We start from the raw sequence: 21,851 nt of genomic DNA, 5'->3' as shown, positions 1-21,851 counted from the left end.
GGCATCGCTGTAGCTGGAAGGGGAGGAGTCGCTCTCGCAAAGCACACCATGCCCAAGCCGACCTGCACAGAGAGGGCTCTGTTTAGAAAGCTGCTTGGCTTCGCCTCAGAGAGCCGGTTGGTATTACATCACCTCAGGCCCATGTCAGTTATTAGTTGAGTGCAGACACTTCCTGGTCTGTTTGCAACACACACCGAAGGGCTTTGCAGAGCGGGCAGAAAGTCAGGGGGGCCTGAGGAGCATCGCCTGCCCCTTCCAGGCCGCAGCAGCTTGGCCATGGCCCTGGTGGAGACCATCCGCCTCTGGAGCGAGGGTGTCTCTGCGGCAGATCGCAAGGACTGGGCCGGTGCCCTGGCCGCCTTCACTGCCGTTCAGAAGCCTTCTTCCAAAATCTGCTTCAACATCGGCTGCATCCACCTGATCATGGGGAATTTGGAGGAGGCCCAGCAGGTAAAGTGGACAAGTCTTAATATTGTGCAGGGTTTCTTTAAAAAACCCTAACTAACTGGTGGGTGGCTGCTGTAGCTGAGGACGTATTGAAAGAAGTTTCAGGGAGAGGGATTTGCACAAAGCCAGCAGAGAACAAAGTAAAGTTTCACATTTTTTATTACAGCAGTTTGAGTTGCAGATGATTTAACTGGCAAGTGACGACTTTCTGTGCTAAAAACAGCTGGGTATTCTTCTCCATAATTACACCAAATAAGAATTTAGGATTGTACTGGTTTTGGCTGTAGGTTTTTCAAAACAAACGAGCAAATAAACAAACCTCCTCTGCATGTAGTAAGCTAGCAGATCAGGGGCGAAGGTTTATTGTAGCTGTCTCCTTGATTTGTTAATTTTCTACTCGCAGGGATGGGTGACCTGGGGCTAGTCATTTTATCTCAGCCTAACCTATGTCACAGGGTTGTTGCAAAAACTAAATCGTGGGAGGTGGTGGTAAAGATAGAATCCTGTACACTTTGAGCAAAGGGCACAATATAAATATAATTATAATTATTATGATGCATATTAATTATGAAACACTACATTGTGATATGAACAGTGAAAGAGTACTATATAAAGATGATTGATTAAATATTATATTATTATGAGCCAGACTGTTACACCATTCAACCACTTTGCCAGAAGTTCCTAGAACTAGCGACAGGCTCAGACCCAGCATGGCGGTCAGAGGAATTGTACAGGGCCAGTGAAACCACAAAAGCTGCAGTTGTAAAGTTCACCAATTGTTCAGAAGCTGAAGAGTGGAGCAGTGTGTAATAATAGCCTTGCACCCACCAGCCAGTGCTGTAAAAGTGAGCTGCAGTAGATATTTCAAATCTAATAGTGAAATAGGAAATTGCATAAAAGGGTGTACATTGCAGGGTCATGTCACAGGTTTGACTCAGGATGACTGGCTAGTTCAGGTCATCAGTGCATTTTTGAACTGCCTACCCAAACACAGCCAACACTCTTGCAGAGTTGCTTGGTTTTTGATTTCCAAAGCAATCCTGCCCTGCTGGGGGCAGCCAGGGGGCAGAGCAATAACAGGGAGAGCTAGAAACTTGAGGGTCCCGGTGGAACCTGGCAGGCTGTGAGTAGAGGCTGCAGGTGACTGATCTTGCCGACTCCAGTGTTGGAATCCCGTCGGGAACACTTTGTGTGACAGAAATCATGCCGATGTCTCCATAACGTCTGCTTCCTTCAGGCTCTTACCAGAAGCATTAGCAATGACAAACACTTAGCAGTGGCCTACTTCCACCGAGGATCTGTGGCGTACCAGATGGAAATGTGAGTTATTATTATTATTTTCTATCCTGGCTCTTCCTCTCAAAGGAGCCCTGGGCAGCAAAAAACAAAGCAGAAGCAAAGCGAAAGAAACCAAATACAGTTAAAAACAAAAACATTTTAATAGTTAAAAAAAATTAAAACTAGGGGATGGTGACTCTGCTTGCTGCACTCACCAACCTCACCTGCCCCATTGCCAACTGCCCTTCCCCCACAAGTGACCAAATCTCCCTCACAGCTCAGCCCCAACTCCCAACTCCGTCTACCTTTAAAGCTCGCTGCAGGTGTGTTCAGTGGAGGGGGTGCCCTTCACAGTACCTGCCTCCTCAGTTCACACCTCACCTGGTCTGCTTGCTCCCTGGCTGCAGTTCCTCATGCTGGAGTTATTGTGACCACCGACTGGCAGCCACATGAACTGCCGCACGACAACAGCCTTACCCAAGAGTCGGCAAAATGTTCTAGCCGTGCGCTAGTCCACTGTCCCTCAGACCTTGTGGCGGGCTATGGAAGCAGCATCGGGGGGCGGGGGGGAGCTGGAAGAAGAGGCAAGGGGGCTAGTAGTCCCCCCCAGCCGCTGCGCTTACCTTCCCAGGCGCTGCCACCACCACTGCTTCTGCTTCTCATGGGTAGGCAGAGGGAGCTCGTCCGCTCCGCTCTCTGGCCCACAGGAGCACCAGGGCGGCAGCGGTGGAGGGAAGATGAGCGGTGTGAAAGGGCTGGCTCCGGAGAGGGGCTGCTTAAAATGACGCTCAGCCCAGCCCCCTTCCTCCTCTAGGCAGGGCGGGGAGAAGCCAGGAGGAGGGAGGGAGGAGGTGCCGCCATGGTGTGTAAATGGCGCAGGAAAAAAAGGTGCAGCCTGATTGAACAGAATCCCCACACCGATCCACAGACAGTCTGCGGGCCAGATCCTGAAGGCAATTGGACCAGATCCGGCCCGTGGGCCTTAGTTTGCCGACCCTTGGCATTACCCTTTTATGTACATAGGAAGACATAATGTAATATAATATCCTACAAGAGAGCTTTCCAAATTGGGTGTTGCGACACATTAGTGTGTCGACTGCAGTGTGTAGGTGTGTCGCATGAACGCTCCCCACGCTCCTCACAGGGCTAGAAAGGGGTTAGTTTAACCTCCAGTTTGCTAGTAAAACTGAATTACTGTGTTGCAAAATGATCCATATTTAAAAAGTGTGTCACCAACATGAAAAGTTTGGAAAGCTCTGCCCTACAAGGTTAATGGGACAGTTTATGGTTTGTTTTTTTACATATCATCTTTATTAAATTTTCTTTTTAATATACATCATAATTGCCATTTTCCATCCAAAATATACATAAACCAATAAAAAATACTTGAGTGTTAGAAATTACATGAATTTATATAATAAAGTAAGTTACTAAGACTTCCCTCCCCACAAACATGATGTTCATCAGTTCAGACAGTTCCCGCTAGTCACATCCACGCCATACATTTAAAGCACTCTTAGACCATCTAAACAGTCATGGCTTCTCCCAAAGTATCCTGGGAATTGCAGTTTGTTAAGGATGGTGACCTTTGGAGCTATAATTCCCAGCACCCTTGGCAAACTACAGTTCCCAGAATTCTCCATGACTCTTAAAGTGATATAATAATAAAAATAAATGGGTTGCAATAACCCAAAATCTGGACCAAGAGAACCTGCATAAATTATGTGACTCAGACACCTTTGCCTATATATTCTTATTTTGTGTAATTTATTCTGTTCCCTGTCAGATTTACATAAATTCTACTTTATATGAATAGATAAATAATAATAATAATACTTATGTAGTAGAAGTAGTAGTAGTAGTAGTAATAATTTAGTGCCATTGATGTACATGGTGACTTACGAAGTATGGAAGGGAAGATCTCCCCTTAGGAATTTATAATCTAAAATTTGACACAAGGAAAAGAACAGCAGAAGAGGAAGGAGGCTGGAGAATAAATATAATTATTTCAGTTATTTGTAGTTGCCAGACATTGCTCAAACGCTTTTAAATCTGCCTTCCCTTCTGTGAGGGCTAGAAACTTCCTGTGACTTTTTAAAGAAAAAATGGGAGTGGGAGTGGGGAGGAAGAAAAGTTAGATTCTCACTTTTGTGATTGGTTCTAAGCTCTGAGTTTTCTGTGCTTGCATGAAGTTGGTGAAGACTCACACAGTTACATTTGACAGATTTCCTGGCAGTGCTCTCAGTTCCTGAGGATGGCTCCAAAATGCAAGAAAGTGGATCAAAGACAGCTGTAGAGAAAAACCCTGGAAGAAAAAAGAGAGAACTGTATAACTAGAAATGGTTCCCAACATGTTTCGATGAAGCTCTTTATCAAGGGAAATCTGTAACATTACAAACCAAAACAAAATTATGCACTATAAAAAGATGCTAAGTTACATACTCTGAAAAGACAGCAGCCCAGAATACAAAACCATACCCAGAAAATTCAGAGGGCATACAGCTTCAGCACTATATTGTGTTGTTGTTTAAATATTAACTATATACAAAAAAATTGATTCATAAAAACCTTTAATACTCAATATCACAATCACAGAAAAACTGTAACTTGCAAAAATACTTTTAGAGCACGCCCTACGATGTGAATAAAAAGGAATGATTAGAACAATTGTCTTCGAATGGACGAAAGCACTTCTGAGGATCATTAAAATATCCTGCCATTTTGTTTGCCCCAGAAGTACTTACTCTCCTTCCTTGCTTTCCAGGTATGAGTCAGCCATTAATGACTTGAAAGAGGCATTTGCTCAGCTGCGAGGGAACAACCTAATAGACTACAAGATCCTAGGCCTGCAGTTTAGGTTGTTTGCCTGTGAGGTAAGTTTGGGGTTTGAGGAATACCACGGGAAGCAGCCAACTGGCTCAGTGGACGATGCCTCAATTTTAGCATATTGCCATCTAAGCTTACTTGCTTTTTTAAATCAGTTATTTTATTTGTGTCTTGCCTTCTTCCAATGAGCTCAACCCTGCGAGGGTCCCAGCCCAAAGACAAGCGTTTGGAAGCTTATTTCTTCACTGGCAAAGCACTAGGTCACATCCGCTCCCAAAGGCTCTCACACACAACCTGCCATCTAGCTGCTTAGGCAATCCGCCTCTACAGCCCTGTGCTCTGATCCAGACAATTGGAGCAACAGCGTGACAACACCCCTTTCAGCTTACTTTTCTGGACTTTTCTGCTGCGGTGCGCTCAAGCACACGACAACAACTCCTGAGCGGCAGCTCTAGTTACCCCTTCTTTGTGCATGGAGACAGCAGAGGGGAGGATGGGGAGAGATTCCAAAGGCGTGATTCTCTGTGACCAACTTCCGCCACTGAGACTCCCTCACAGCTCCTTTCCCCTCATCTCTGGCTACCCTGTCTCTCCCCCTTGACTCTCCTCTACCACTGCCCCTGGCACCTGCTTCACAGGTGGCTCAGAACCCCACAAATTGCTCATCTCTTCCCCTGGATCATGCCTCCTCCGCCTGCACATCCCCCCACTCCTCAGGCTCTTGCCCATCCCTGACATTGAGGCAGGTAACCGTGAGTGAAAGTCCATCAGTCCAGGCTCTGGACCGGTGTTGTATTCGACAAATACTGTTCTCACTCTGGGTGAGAGACCACCCCAAAGGCATCTTGTTAGCTTCAGGAATTTGAACCCAGGTCCTCTCAGCAGTCTACCTGCTGCTCCATCCAAGGAAATGTGATTAGGTTCAGACCGTTATTCTCTGGCACTCCTGCCCCTTTTCCCAACAGGTGTTATACAACACAGCCCTTGCCCATTCCAAGCTGGAGGACTGGAAGAAGGCAGAGGAGCATCTGGCTAGGGCAATGAAACTGAAGAGCGAACCCCGTCACAACAAAATCGACAGGGCCATGGAATCCATCCTGGTAAGAAAATGAAGGAAACGGCAATCAATTAGCCTAGGCTCAAAATACAAAGGCTTTGTAACTTTAGAGGTGGTGCATTGTGTGACCATTCTATTTAAGAATGTAGCAATGCATCACTTTGCTCTGGAGATCAAGAAACAGCTTCTGAAACTTGCATTTGAACCCTGAGACCTGGCAATCCCATCAAGATATGTATATGCACGTTGTTGGGGGAAATAGGTGTGCAGAAGTGAGGAAAAGCTGCGTTTAGAATTTTGTCTACTGTACTATTGTTTAAAGTTGCATAGGAATCCAGTCTTCCTTTGTATTTGGTTGTTAGAATAATGACTATAACAGTGTTCCTCAATCTAGTACCTTCCAGATTTTGCAGTAACTCCTACTGCCATCAGCTTCAGCCAGCATGGGCAATTGTCAGGGAAGATGAAAATTGTAGTTCAACCACATCTGGAGAGCACCAGGTTGGGGAAGGCTGGGCTGTGGTATGGCCCTCATTATCCTATGTGTAACAAGCATGGTACACAAATATCGGACAACGCATGCTGGATTATTATGCCATGTTTTTTAGCAGATAGCCTTGGAAAATGGTGAAGTGATTGACTTTTGTGTGTGTGTGTGTGTTGCAGAAGCAAAGATTCTTTCAGCCCTTTGTGATTCCTGAAGGGAAGTTGTTTCGGCCAAATGAGAAGCAAGTGGCACAGCTGGAGAAGAAAGATTACTTAGGGAAATCTATGGTAGGAAGTTAATCTATGGCAGAAGTGGAATTACCCAGCAAATTTCACTTGTATTCCTAAAAGGTCATTCATGATAGACAGTAATAGAGTTGCAGCTGTCTAGAAAAACACAACCCGGCCTGCTCTGGTACCTTTAACCCTAGTTTGATATGCAGCAAGTGAAGCTTCTCGTAGCATGGAGAGAGCCACAACCAAGTCCCTGTGAAAGAAACAGCTACAGAGGCTGCCTGAAACGTCAGCAACTAAGTGGCGCCATAATTTTATAATACAATATTTTTAAAAAGCACACCACAATAATAAAAAATAACACTTTCAGATAAGAATCCTCCTTTTACTATTCAATTCAAAGAGCGTGTGTAAGTTTTTAAATTATGATTTTATTGTGTTGTTCAAATAAGCAGACCTCCACTTGCCCCATGGGATTTCCCTCTCCTCTCCTTCCTGATAGTGTCCAGATCAAGGTACGTAATTGCACCTCTCTATTGTGCCTTGCTCAGGCCACACCTGGAGTTCTGTGCCAGTTCTGGGCACCACAAATCAAGGAGGATATTGGCAAGCTGGAATGTGTGCAGAGGAGGGCAACCAAGATGATTAAGGGTTTGGAAACCAAACCTTATGAGGAACAGCTGAGGAAGCTGGGTACGTTTAGCCTGGAAAAGAGGAAACTGAGAGGAGATATGAAAGCCGCCTTCAAATATCTCAAGGGCTGTCATATGGAGGATGGAGCAGGCTTGTTTTCTCCTGCTGTGGAGGTTAGGCCCCAACCAATGGCTTCAAGATACAAGAAAGAAGATTCCGACTAAGAACTTTCTAACAGTAAGAGCTGTTTGACTGTGGAACAGACTCCCTCAGAAGGTGGTGGACTCTCCTTCACTGGAAGTTTTTAAGCAGAGGTTGGGTGACTATCTGGCATAGATGCTTTAGTTGAAATTCCTGCATTGCAGGGGGTTGAACTAGATGACCCTCGGGGTCCCTTCCAACCCTACAATTCTATGAATTCAGCTTATTGGCAAGGAATGCCAGGATCAAATAAAACTTCAGTGAGTCCCTAACAAAGGAGAGAAATAGAGAACCCTGTCAATAATTACTTTTATCTATATAGTGCTGAAGATGTGGCACTCAGGAGGTTAATATGAGCAGCCTAGCAGAAACCTAGATTAAGAGAGCATAAACCACTTGACATTACCGGTGTGAATAAAGCTATTAATCATGTTCCTCCTTCTAACTCCAGGTTGTGGCTTCTGTGGTTGACAATGATGAGTTTTCAGGCTTTGCGCCTCTTCAGCCTCAGGTAAGACAGAGGACTTTTCTATGACAGAACATTTTGATGAACTTCCCCCCAAACCAGCTTCAATCTGAATTGAGAAAAAGAATGACCTGGATGTGATTTAAGCTGTAATGTATCCTCAGTCTTGCCGTCAATAAACTGGAGGCAGCAGCACTGGGAAAGATCCCTGATCACGTTTTCAGGCAGAGAGGCAGGCAGCACAGGCCACACACACTCCAGCAAGCATTGGGTGTGTGCCTGTGTTGCTCAGCTGGGCTGCTCTGTGGTGCATGCAAGCATGAAAGTGGTTGCCAGGCAGAGTAGTAAGTGTCAATGCACCAGCTAAACTACTAGCCTGCTGCCCTTGAGATGCAGTGGGAGGTGCCGTCCTGCTGCCAGTGTTGAAGTAAGATTCAGCTGCCAGTCCAGCCAGCTTCTGTACAAGGAATGGGAGGATGCCATCTTGCCTCTTGCCTCAGGCAGCAGAACATCTTGGGCTGGCCTTGGTAGCCATGACAAGACTCCCAACCCCACTCTAGTCTGAAACACTTGCATCTCTCTTCAGGCCAGATAGATTCTGAACACAGGGCCTGACTTCAAAGTTAACTGCAGTATAGAGGAGAGGTTAATGCTAAAATATGTTGCTTGCAGACATCAGAACCACCTCCCAGACCAAAATCACCAGAAGCCCTCAGGTAAGATCAATAAACTGCAGAGAACCCCAGCATTCAGTAGCTCCCATTGGTCTAGAAAGTGATTCTGCTCTCCTATGACTAGATAAGGAATAGAGAAATAAACCCAAAAATCTGTTTAGAACTGAGTACAGCACCATGAAGTCTGGATGTCTTCATTATGAGTATATGGGTGGTATCTGACAAAATATTTTTGTTAGCACAAGGATTTCCACTTCTGCAATGGAACTTCCTTTCCCTCTCCTCTTCCTGTGTGTCCCCCAACCCTCCCCAACTCTGCTCCAGAGGGTGGATTGAACCACCATAATCAGTTTAGGGGGCACATGGGAGATGCATGGGGAAAAAAGAGGGAGGGGAAGTTCTGTTGCACAGCCAAAAGTTATTGTTCTCAGACAACTACTTGATTGGATACTGACCTATGAACCTACACCATCTTAACAGAAACACATTTTATCCCCCCACCATTTTTTGCTTCATTAGGAAAAAAAAGGAAATAAAACATTTCAAACGAGCAAACACGTAGTGATATGAAATACAACTTTTGAAATACAATAGTCTGTGCTTGGGATGTTTGCACAAACTATTCCACTTAGGATTTGCTGTTTAATACAGGCTGTTTCAACAATATAAATAGGTGACCTCTGGGCACATGTGCATAATAAAAGAAAGCAGCCACCGGACTATTTCCCCACACATCTAGCTCACTGGTGGGATGGTTTTTGCACTCATTCCATTGCGTTCCCAGTGACTTGGATGTGCACTAAAGCAATCAGTTGATGATGATGATGAAACTGTCAGCTGATTTGTCATGCAGGGCCCTGCAAGGAGAACCTCACAGAGTCCTGTACGAATTCATACCAGAAACAGCAGCGGAACTTGAAGTCCTTCCTGGAAACATTGTTTTTGTCTTGAAGAAAGCGAAAGACAACTGGGCTACTGTTGTCTTTAATGGGAAGGTATAAGGCCAGCAAGGGTAATTCTACAGAGAACACCTGCACTGTTGTTCCACTGGCATGAACTGTTGGTAACATTTTGGGGTTGCATTCTAGTTGTCTTGAACTAAACAATAGATAGCGGTCTACTCAGGATTTACTGCAGGGGGTGAAAAACCACATGTGCACTAGGTGGCACTGTTGAGCTACATCAGATATAGGGGCTCAGCACAGTGACACGTAGTCTAAAGTGCTTGAAGTTCAGAATGTGCTGTGGGCTTGAGTTCTGACGTGGACTAATTCTGAGACAGAATAGTACCATCCCATAGGGTTGTCTCCTGCCCAGCTCTGCTCCTGGACCCCATGTAAAGGAGACATACCTTATTGGATCCAATAGGTGGGTTTGCATGTTCATATTTGGGCTGTTTTCTGCTGTACAGTACAACAGTTGATAAAGGGTCTGGAAACCAAGCCTTATGAGGAACAGTTGAGAGAACTGGGTATGTTTAGCCTGCTAAAGGTAATTGAGAGAGCGGTTGCTGAACAGCTTGGTAGGTTTCTGGAGGAAACATCGGCTTTAGATCCATTTCAGTCCGGTTTCCGTCCTGGTTTTGGGACCGAGACGGCTCTGGTTGCCCTAACAGACGATCTCCGTAGACAGCTGGATCAAGGCGGGTCAGGACTGGTGATCCTTTTAGATTCGTCAGCAGCCTTTGACATGGTCGATCATGATCTTCTGGACCACCGCCTCGCAGACGTGGGGATACAGGGCATAGCCCGTAACTGGCTGTGCTCTTTTATCTCTGGTCGGGGACAGAGGGTGGCACTAGGGAGGGAAATGTCGTCGCGCCATTCCTTGGTGTGTGGAGTGCCGCAGGGCGCAATTCTCTCCCCAATGCTTTTTAACATCTTTATGTGCCCCCTTGCCCAGATTATCCGGAGCTTTGGGCTGGGCTGTCACCAATATGCTGATGACACTCAGCTCTATCTGCTGATGGATGGCCACACCGACTCGGCCCCGAACACACTGACCAGATGCTTGGAAGCTGTGGCTGGATGGTTTCGTGGGAGCCGATTGAAACTAAATCCTTCGAAGACAGCGGTCCTATGGCTGGGTCGGGATGGCATGGGGATGAGGGACCAACTCCCTTCTCTTGCGGGGGCCCAATTAATGCCATTGCCTTCCGTTAAGAGTTTGGGTGTAATCCTTGACGCCTCCCTTTCCATGGAGGCGCAAGTTACAGCAACAGCCAAGGCGACATTTTTCCACCTTCGCCGCATCAAGCAGTTGGTCCCTTACCTTTCCCGCCCCGACCTGGCCACAGTGATCCATGCGATGGTCATCTCCAGGCTTGACTACTGTAATTCGCTCTACGCGGGGCTGCCCTTGAAGCTGACCCAGAAACTCCAGAGGGTGCAGAATGCTGCAGCGAGGCTCCTCACGGGGTCTCTGCCATGGGAGCATATTCACCCAGTGCTTTTCCAGCTGCACTGGCTCCCGGTAGAGTACAGGGTCAGATTTAAGGTGCTGCTTTTGACCTTTAAAGCCCTTCACGGCCTAGGACCCTCTTACCTATGGGACCGCCTCTCCCGGTCTGCCCCACGGAGAGCCTCAAGGTCCATAAATAGCAACACCCTAGTGGTCCCGGGCCCTAAGGAAGTTAGATTAGCCTCAACCAGAGCCAGGGCCTTTTCAACACTGGCCCCGGCCTGGTGGAACGCTCTGCCTCATGAGACCAGGGCCCTGAAGGATCTGATTTCTTTTCGCAGGGCCTGTAAGACAGAGTTGTTCCGCCTGGCCTTTGGCTTGGAGCCAATTTGATTCCCTCCCTCTCTTTCTTTTTTCTTTTCCTTCTCCCTCTGCGATGAGGCTACATTTTAATATTTTAATGTTTCAATATTTTAATGTTGTATTTTTTAATTTTGTTTTTAAGTTGTAATCATTTAACTTGTTTTTATTATTGCTTGTAAGCCCCTCTGAGCCCGGCCTTGGCTGGGGAGGGCAGGGTATAAATAAAAATTATTATTATTATTATTATTATTATTAAGACCAAGCGGAGATATGATAGCCATAATATCTGAAGGGCTGTCACATGAAAGATGGAGCAAGCTTGTTTTCTCTTGCTCCAGAGGCTAGGACCTGAATCAATGGATTTAAGTTACAAGAAAGGTGATTCCGACTAAACATCAGGAAGAGCTGTTCAACAGTGGAACAGACTGTCATGAGAGGTGGTGGACTCTCCTTCCTTGGAGGTTTTTAAGCAGAGGTGGAGTGGTCATCTGTCATGGATGCTTTAGTTGAGATTTCTGAATCTAGATGTCCCTCAGGATCTCTTCCAACTATACAATTCTTTGATTCCCCACAGCAGGGAAGCACTACACAAAAATTAGGTAAAATATCAGAAGGGAGTATGAGAAGTTGCCCTGAGATGAAAGAAACTGAGACCCGCCCCCCCCCCCCAGCCACCTCTCAGCACCTGCAGGCAACTTTTCAAGTAAAGCGACCTGCTTAGGCCTGATGGAGTGAATCAGTGAAGTTAAAATGCTGCCGTTCAAAATCTGGAGATTAGAATCTGGAGGGGTGACAGAGCCCCCTGTGTGCAGTCTTGGAGTCTTTTCTTTGCCCACAATGTACAACTCTGACACCATCCTGCCTCCTAGCAATATCTTGGTTTTGCTTTTCATACAGCAAGGGATCATACCCTGCAACTTCCTAGAGCCAATGGGAATGACATTCTCTTCAGGCCAGGTAAGAGAATAAATATTAATTCTTAGGGCAAAACTTGACATGATAATTTATACAAGGCTGCTTGCCAAAAATGGGAGTGTGTGTTTGGTTCCCCTCTCCCCTCCGTAACCCTGGCCCTATTCACCCATGTACCAACATCACCAACATTCTGTGTTTCCCTGCCAAAGATGTCAGGGAGGGAAATGGCTACTCTTGTAACATTAGTGGATGGGTAAGGTGTCTTGAATATTATGCACACCACTCATTTCCACTTATCCTATGTCTATTTCCACTTTTGCTGTTACAACCAGGACACTTTGCTTTACGGTCCATATATTATTTGGTCTAGTCTCTTGTTATTATTCTGGATAGAAAAGTAAGTCTGGGAATATAGACATTTAATTTCACATTTATAAAACAACCTATACATCTTAAATTATAAAACACTAAAGAAATAAGGCAAACATACAAAATCATCACAGGAGCAAATATAAAGTACAAGGAACAGATAATCCTGGATAATGCTACAGAGGAAATATTCTGAATTGTCAATAATAAGACCATTATATTTAATATTTTTCTTTCCCTGTTTGTAAAACCCACAGGCAAAGGAAAGCATCTGGGAAGATAATAACTTGCCCAGGAACAGCTGAGATTTGAACTCAGCCCTCCCTGCACAGTGAGGGTCAAATGATCGCCTTCTCACATGGTCTCTTTTTGAAGGAATGGCATGAGCACAATGTGTGTGACTGGATTATGCATGTAAAAGTTCTTCTCAGAACCCAATAGGCAGGATCTAATATAAGCTCATTTGCAGGCTCCTGGAATAGTTAACTGGATAACTTGTTGGTGAACGATTAGGCAAGGTTTCAAGTTTAAAACTCTTCCATCAAGTTAAACACTTTCTGTCTGTGGAATATTACAGTGTTACTCCAATTCTTGCCTGTTCTTTCGCTTCCAACAAAGAGGGGCTGCCTTGCGTATTTTGCATTGCTTATTTCTGCGATGCATGACAGTCATGCTTGTTTCCATTTCATACAGCAAGGAATTGGTGCAGATGTTGACATCCCTCCTCCACCCAGCTTTGCTGCCCCAGATTGCCCTGAGAGGTGTCCCTCAGGTAAGTAAGAGTGACAGACAGTGAATCCTTTCTAAGGTCCAATGCATATATGACAGTAGCTCTACTTGGCATTCTGCAGAAGTATAAAGACTACACAGAAAGAGGGACAAATGTACTAAGCTCTTCCCTCTCTCCCCGTCACTTTGCCCATCACTCTTTATGAGTTGGAGTGAAAGTGAAGTTTCTGAAGTGGGGAGCCTTCTCTGCATGATTTAGAACACCAATTTTGTATGGTTCTAAATCACGCTGAGAGCAACAGCCACTGCCTGTGTAGCACCCAATAACATTTTTTTGGTTATTCCCTGCTCACAAAACTGCTCTTCTTTTTCTTCCAGATGAGGAAAGAGCACCACAGGTAAATGACCACCTTGCAGTGTGAGCTTCTGGACATGGGACACAAGCCTAAGACTTTGTGTGATGTATTGACGCATAACTGAACCAAAACAAATTGAGGCAGGGCTGGGGCTGGGAAGTTCTCACACTCTGCATTTGAACATGGCCAACTGGAAACCTAAGGGCCCCAGAGTTTTGATTTCAATTTTGATAGTTCAGTGTCCATATGTAATAAATAACAACAACAACAACAATAAATTATATGCCACCCATCTGACTGGGTTGTTCAGCCATTCTGGGCATTTCCAACAAATTATAAAACCATCATAAAATATCAAAAGTAAAACCCCCCCTATACAAGGCTGCCTTCAGATGTCTTCAAAAAATCAGATAGTTGTTTACTTGTTTGACATCTGATGGGAGGACATTCCAGAGGGCAGGCGCCACTACTGAGAAGGCCCTCTTGCCTGGTTCCTGTAACCACACTTCTTGCAATGAAGGCCCTTGGAGCTGGACCTCAGTGTCTGGGTTGAACAATGGGGGTAGAGACACTCCTTCAGGTATACTGGGCCGAAGCTTTTGTATTGATAAACAAATGGCATACAAAGAAATAGCTCTTGCGGTTACCCTTGGTTTTGTAGCCCAGCCACTCATCCTTTAACCATGCCAATTTTCCTTGAAGTCAAAATTTAAAATAAAAACCTTAGGGATTACCAGTCAACTAACTTTGATTTCACTGATGTTCGAGATCCATTTAAGTTGGCTTTCAAGCCTGATTTGCCATCCTGTGGGATGATCTTTGCCATGAGAGAGAGTGGGAAAGACAAGCCTGTTGATTCTCTTGGACCTCTCCATGGCTTGTCATACCAGGATATCCCTGTGGACTGTAATATTCATGTTGGAGGCAACTTTCTGCAGTGGTTCTGCTCCTTGGAGGACCAGCTACAGAAGGTATAGCTGTGGGCTTGGTGATCAACAAGTCCCTCCCTTTCCCCATCCAGTAATTATGCTTTGGGGTCCTACAGGGTTCTGTTCTATCACCCATGCCCTTTAACAGCTACCTGAAACCACTGGAAGAGGTAATCCAGAGTTCGACTGAGATGTCACCAAGATGCGAGTGACACCAAGTGTTCTCTCTCTTTCATCAAGCTCAGGTGTGGCACAGGGTGTGCTAAATCAGTACCTAGGCACAGTAACGGACTGGTTGAGGCTCACTAAACTGTGGTTCAGCCCAGACTAGATGGATGTTTGTGGGTGGTATTCAATTTGTTCTAATGGGGTTTGTTACTCCCCCAGCCCCCAAAAGCAGGGATAGGGAGCCTGTGCTCCTCCAGATGTTGCTGGGACTACAGTTACCATTACCCCTGACTGAGGCTGAAGGGATTTGCGGGGGTCGTAGGTTCTCCAGTCTTGCAGTAAAGGGTCATGTTTGCCACCCAGAGGTGCTTTTTAACCCAGCAGTGTGATTAGAGGCCCCAGTGACCTCTGAACACATTTTAGCAGCTTAGACTGATATGCGACCTACCTGGACAGAGAGAGTCTTGTTTCCATTATCCATGTTCTGGTGATCTTTGCTGTGTGTCTATGAGGCAGAAGGCCTTTTCGGTAGGAACACACTGACTGAGATGCTCCTCTGGTGCCTACTTCCTGGTTTTTTGGGCAGAGGTGAGAAGCTTTTTGCTTTTACTGGCCCTTAGTTATACTGATTTTGCTACTTCCTTTTTTAGTCTTTGCTTTTATGGGCTATCATTGTAATAGCATGAGCTCCCCATAGAATTTTGCAATTGGATGGTGTTGTAAAGATTGTAAATAAATAACAAGTTGCCTCTGAGCATATACAAACTTTAGATTTTTAAAGGACAAGGATTCCATCTCATGGCAGAGTTCCCAGTACATCACCATTTGCTTCAGAAATTAAGCACTCTTTCCCTTCTGCTGAACCGGATCCTGAGAACTCATTTCAACTTATTTTTGAAAAATTAAAAGACCATGGCACTCCTGTACCATTTCCCTCCTCCTACAGTTCATTGGCCTTGACACCCCCTACATTGTCAAAGTGCATTACAAATACACCATCGCCCTGCAAGGGAGCCCTGAGATGTCCTACTGCAGCCTCCTGGAGAAAGTGTGCCTGAAGCTGGGACTCTCACCCCAGCACACGAAACTGAGGTAGGAGATGCGCCCTGGCCTCCCGTTGCCAAATCCACCTCGACTGAGGAGAGAGGGATGCTTCTGTATTCACTTGTTTCTGCTGTCTGTTGTTCAGCTACCGACCTACAGACAGCAAGGAACTGGTGCTGCTCAGTGAGGATAGCAGGATGGAGACCGTGTGGACTCATGCCAGGGACAAGTGCTTGACATTGTGGTGCAGCAGTGAGCAGGTAGGCAATACTGGAGCAGAAGGCATTCTGTCACCAATCTCCGCCCACTTCCCCAAAATATTTCAGAGCCCTTTGCTGAAAGTCCAGCTTCTATTTATTAACCCTTGTTAACCAGAATAGCAAAATGTGCAGGTGTTTTCCTGCTCAGTCACTCAGAAAGAAGCCCTGTTTCCTCCTTTCTTCCTGCAATCTGGCCTACGAGAACACTGGCAATGGGATAATTGACAGGCACTTTAATATTTATAATTGGCTTTTTTATTTAAAAAAAACCCATTCACTTTAATTAAACATTGCTTATATTTAGCTTTTTATAGTTATGAATTGACTTGATGGCATCAGTGATGTTGGTGGATAAATATTTGAAAATATCCCAGTCTATTGATTGGAAGAGAGAGAACTGCAGCAGAGCTTTCATTTTTGTCCCCTAACTGTGCCCACAGTGGAGTGTGTACCAAGTGTGATCTTGGAAACCTGGGTTCAAATCAAACTAAGTTCACTTCATGGCCATTGCCAACTTGATTCTCAGTCTAACCTTTGTGGGCAAAGCAAAAAAAGAAGAAGAAAAAAAGTGTGTGTGTGAAAATAAACCTGTGTATACCACCTGCAAAAGTACTGACAATCACCTTTGCCTCACCTCTTCTCCTGCTTGCCATCACCCTGCCTTCACTGAATAAAACACTCGCAGTTCAGGGTGGAAAAAGCATCCAAAGTACATGCATGAAAACTACACACAGATCCAAAATTGCTGAATGGGCATGTCCAGTTGAACATTTTTATTTCTACTGAACTGCAGGCATTTTGGAAAGAAGTTGCCATCTGGCATGGCAGGAAGTTTCTATTTAATACAAGCCTAAAACTGCTGCCTTGGTCTTGCACAATTAGCTGCACAGTTCTTTGGATCCCAGTCATTAGGCAAAAGCATACAACACTTTAAAGCACAAGATTTATTTTCTTCATCTGACATTTGTATTTCCAAGGGGCAGAATAGTCCTGGATATAAATCTCAAGAGATTTCCAAAGCCAAAAGTAAAAATTAGCTCCTATCTGGTGGCCAGCATTCCAGGAATATTCTGGAATCTACAGCTTGTGTGTGGAAGAAATTGAAAACAGATCATTCCCTCAATAAGCTGGCCTCAGTAAGTGTGAACCTATAGAGGTTTGGTGCACATTTTGCACAGCAAGGGACCAGGAGATGATGGCAAGGTTGGTAGAAGTGTTGTGCTGAGCTGTTTGCTGGCTTCTTAGCAACTCTCACCTCTTTCCCAGTACACAACTCATCTTTTCCCTTGCCCATACAATTGTGACTAAGGTGGGATACATGGAAGTAGGATGAGGCTGCCAAGCTGGTGTCAAGGATATTGCTCTGCTTTCCTTTGGATCACGTCAGCAAGGCCAAGAGAGTGGTCTTGTCGTCTGGACAGCCCAGGATCTCCATACACACTGCCCAGGCTTGCACCCTGGAGAGGTCACTTTGCTGCTGCTAACTCAGCAGTTTGACTTCACCCTTGGAGACACAATCCATTGTTTCTCAAGACGGATGGGTTTTTCTGCACAGTTCATTGCTCTGGACTTGGGACCTTTCCTGTCAGATGCCCCTGCAGGTGGGTAAATCCGCTGCACACAACTTGATATTTTGATCACTCCCAACACGGCGTTACCTGAATGCCCAGAACAGAGTGTCATATAGAAACATAGTGGGCAGGCTCCTCTGATAGGAGGTAGCGCTCTCTTGCCCATTGTAAACACAGCCCTTCCTGCTTTGAAGGGATGGAATTGTGCCTCAGACACCTGATGTTTCCAAACCATTTGCCCCAACCCCTCTAAAAAAAGTTCGGGACTCTGCTGAACTTCAGCATACAAACATGATATCCACGTGAAAACATGAGAGAGGAGGCCTAATACTGGCTCTGTGAATGACTTAATTTCTGTTAATCCTGATGAAGATTTTCCAGTTGCAGGTGCAAGATTAACTGAAAATCTTGCATTTTTACAGCAGTATTAGATAGATATGAAGAACGTGGGAGGCTTGCTTGTTTTTTTAATGTACTGCTAATTAAGGAAATGGCTAAAGAGATGTTTGAACTGGCTGTTTCTTACACCAGGCAGGCAAAGACAATCTAAATATGGAAGATGGAAAGGAGGCTGAGCAGAAGATAACAAAACAGACAGATGCCAAACAGGTTGTAGCACGGTATACTTATGAAGCCAGCCAGCCAGAGGACTTGGAATTCCAACAGGGGGAGACAATACTTGTTCTGGCTAAAGGTAAACTAACCCTAAATCAGAGAACCTTATTAACCATACATGGGGGATCTACCACCCTACACAATTTTGGGACATTACGCAAAAGTTGCCATAACTCGCATCTATTGAGAGAACTTCAAGGATGCCAATTCATTTTCTTGACGAATCAATTCTAACCTATAATTTGCTATATTCACTGTGTTTTCTTCAAGAGTGTGAACATGCAGTACTTGAAGGCCATGACCTGTATCAGGCATGTGTATCGAGGTTTCTAAGCCCAAGAACCATGCAGAAGACCTCTTCCTTAGGGTCAAGAGCTCTTTCAGAAAGTGGTGCTGGTACCACTTGCTAATCCTTCTGCCCTCCATTTTGGACCCCACCATCATCAGGAGAGCACCAGGCTGCTTAAGTCAAAAACTGGCAACTATGGGCCCCTTGCATCTTCTACAGCTACTACTGCCCTTCTCTTCTGGGCTCCTTCTCCTTTTTAGCTCCCATGGACCAAGAGATGCAGAATTGCCAGACTGCAACCTGGAGGTCCTGCTTCTAGCTTTAAACCATCTGATGCAGGAGGATTCTAGACATCCTGCTCTAATTCCCCCACTGGTCATCTCACTCACCTATGCTATGGAGTAGTCCCAATGCTCATGCTCGTTCCAGCAAGTACTGGAAAAAGGGCAGACACAAAGATCAGCGAAGGAATGGGGCAGGAGGTGTTGCAGCTGCATTCTCTCTTGCTACCTCATGACCTTTAAAGAAGTGGTGTAAAACCTGTGGCCCTACAGGAGTTGGTAGATTAAACTCCCATCGGCCACATCCAGCCTGGCTATTGGCCAAGGATGGTGGGAGTTATAGTTCAGCTACGCTGCTCATGTGTTTTAAGGTAGCAAACATGATTGCTAGGCTGTAATCTGACAATTTAAGGCTGGGCATGCATGGCAGAAAAGCCAGCTGCCTCTTGCTGGGAATCAAGCTTGAACTTCTCACATTTATTAGAGAATTCACGACCATCACTGTATAACACTTTCCCACACTTCTCAATTCAATTGCGTTTTGTAGGTTGGGAAACAATCACTGATTCAATCAGCAGTCACCTGAAAGCAAATTGGCTTCCACTGGTAGGAAACAAATTCCTGCTGTCACAAAACTCCATATTCTGTTTTGGCCATTGCCATCTTATCACACAAACTATGCTGGTCAAGAGAGCTTGAGGAACCATCAAGAACACATTTAGTGGCTTGAAGCCATGAGGGTTGCTCCATGTAGAGGGGAAGAATAGCTTCACAGGCCAATGGGAAGGGGAAATTGCATCTTGTTGTGGAATATATCCTATATGAAAGTTCAACCATCTTATGCTCATCTTTGCATGTCAGGAAATGGCAGAAAAGAGCTCAGGACAAAACCATTATACAAGTAAGAAAATAACCATATACACAGCAATTTGTTGCTCAGTATACTTCCTGTTCCATACGAAATTACTTATGCTAAACAGACATCCTAGTTTCACAATACCAAAGTAGATGGGTGAGTGTGCTTTTGAAAATTCTAACAGAACTTGTCTGCCTCCACCTGGATAATTCTGTGTCTCATCATATTCTCCATCCGCAGATAAAATAAGAAGGGCAGTTCAAAGACCACCCACTGTTTTGATAAGGCTGTTAAGGGAACCCACTGTAGGATAGCAAAGTACCAAAGAAGCCAAGGTACTCTTCCTCAGATGCTTCCCCAAACATCTTATTGAAGGGACTCTCTGTTCTGTAAGACATCTGAAAGCCGTTGCTGTAGAACGTCCTTATTTTTCTGGTGTATCAGCTATGACTTCTCAGTAAGACTTGCAGGGGAAACAGCCTGTGGTTGGTTTGTTATGTTTACGTGTATCTGGACCTTAGACTTCGTAATGATCCAATAATTCTCCAAGTTATTTCTGCAACCTCATTCTTTGAGTTTTCACCTGCCATTTATGCTGCAAGTGGTTTTCTTCTAACAAGACCCCATTATTTTAATTTCAGTTTCTCTAAAGGTAGACTATATTGGCACTGGAAGAGCCAAAGAGCTCCACTCAGTCCACTCAGTGCAGCCCTGAATGGCATTTTCAGCAACACAGCTTGAGGGAGGCAAAAAGCTTCCCCTCTCAAAATACTGCCGAGAGGCAGTATTTCAGATGTTAACAGATGTAGCAATGTTAACAGAGGAAGATGGTTAGTCTGTTCCTACTTAACTGTACAAAAACACACACAATTATAATTCTTAGTCCTTTATGAGTATCAAGTACTGAGCAGATGATCTGGCTCTCCATTATTCCCAGTCCTTGTTCTGACATGAAAGGTATCTAGCAACAAGAGGGGTCACGGCCTCTGTACCTTCAGGAGTCGTGAAGCAACTGATAAGTGCAACTTGTCATGTTGGGATAAGAGAAGTCGTACCTTCAAAAATTTCCTCTGCTGCAAAACTATGAGAGGCACAAGGAGATCCATTCTCCTTTACATCTTGGTTGCATTTCTCGAAGGCACTGCAGATTCTGGTTGGATTCTTTACATTCCACCTCTTCCTGATTCTTGCCCATTAATGGACTAAGTTTGTGACTCTAACACAATGTTATTTCATCTTCTAGTGAATGATGATTGGCTGGAAGGGGAGTGCAATGGAAAAGTTGGCATTTTCCCCAAAGCCTTTGTTGAAGAAGACAGCAGCCAAGATCCCAAATCTCTTTCTACAGTGTAACAAGCTCAAAACCCTACAAAGAACCAAGAGGACCCCGATGCGTTTTCCTCTGAAGGCAACTCATCCCATTATAAGACATTTAATCCATGTTCGCTGAATCTTCTAGGGATTGATTTATCTTATTTTTTGAATTTTATATTCTGCTTAAATGAATATCCATTGACGTCTGCACTGGGTTTTTTAAAACTCATCTCCTAGCTAAAGCATGAGCCAAATTGGTTATATGAAAAAACTGTTGGGTTGATCCTTCTATGCCCAGTCATAATAGTTACAGCAACAGCAGATATCATGGTTGTCCATTTCAGTTTCTGGTTGGGGTTCCCAGGTCACAGTCTATAGAGGACATGCACACAGCTTTAAATTCTCTAAGATGAATCACCCTTGGCTTCTGAAGTCTGTTCTGCACCCTCTTGCTGCTATAAGGGTAACACCTTATTTATCAATCAGGGCACCTTATTCAAGATGAAACAAAAGGTGCAGGAGAAGCTACAAGGCCTCTCATGTCCTGCAGCCAAAGAGTTTTGGTTGTTTTTCTTAACTGCATGTGTGTCTCTGGGATACAACCTGGGAATCCTAGTTAACAGTCATGAAAAGTTGGTTTACAAGAATTCAGCTTCCAGGTGATTAATAATCAGTGGTTTAGTTACTCTGCAATGCCTTTCCATAATGACAGCTACATTTTGAAATGCTTAATAAATCCTTGAAAGCCAGTAAAGCTCTCAGTAACTTTTAGATGTTTGAAGTTTCCACAAAAAGCTGCAGTTCTGTCATTTTATCAATAAAACTGCATTGTTCTTTAGTGTGTGTCTCTGTATTACCACTCAGACTTAAAGAAATCATGAAATGACTCCTTAGTAAAAAGGGCTGGCATTTTCACTCCAGTTACAAAGAGTTAACATTAGATATTTATAGTATCCAAGTTCTGGAAAACTATTTAGTAATGTGTATGCCTCTAGCATTTTGTCATCACCAGCTGAAATCAAACAGGAGATAATATTTTGCTTGGCATCGAGACTGCAACCTAGTCTGCTCTGGACTTGTCCCCACC

General features: G+C 44.7%; 1 protein-coding gene across 1 annotated transcript; it reads left to right on the top strand.

Annotated features, from left to right (window-relative positions):
• The first annotated feature begins 98 nt into the window (after positions 1-98).
• Positions 99-21,602, top strand: NCF2 (neutrophil cytosolic factor 2). The gene is made up of 15 exons (XM_081012244.1): positions 99-450; positions 1,688-1,770; positions 4,493-4,601; positions 5,520-5,654; positions 6,278-6,385; positions 7,617-7,676; positions 8,304-8,347; positions 9,159-9,300; positions 11,966-12,025; positions 13,046-13,124; positions 13,460-13,479; positions 15,481-15,626; positions 15,724-15,838; positions 17,941-18,103; positions 20,694-21,602. The coding sequence occupies exons 1-15, from the start codon at positions 277-279 to the stop codon at positions 20,801-20,803; spliced, it is 1,548 nt and encodes a 515-aa protein (XP_080868370.1). The 5' UTR covers positions 99-276; the 3' UTR covers positions 20,804-21,602.
• Positions 21,603-21,851: the final 249 nt, after the last annotated feature.

This window comes from Podarcis pityusensis, assembly GCF_964106645.2.
Source record: "Podarcis pityusensis genome assembly, chromosome: 6".
Classification (NCBI taxonomy): Eukaryota; Metazoa; Chordata; class Lepidosauria; order Squamata; family Lacertidae; genus Podarcis; species Podarcis pityusensis.
The sequence above is the reverse complement of the archived record's forward strand: the minus strand, read 5'-3'. Positions and strand labels throughout refer to the sequence as shown.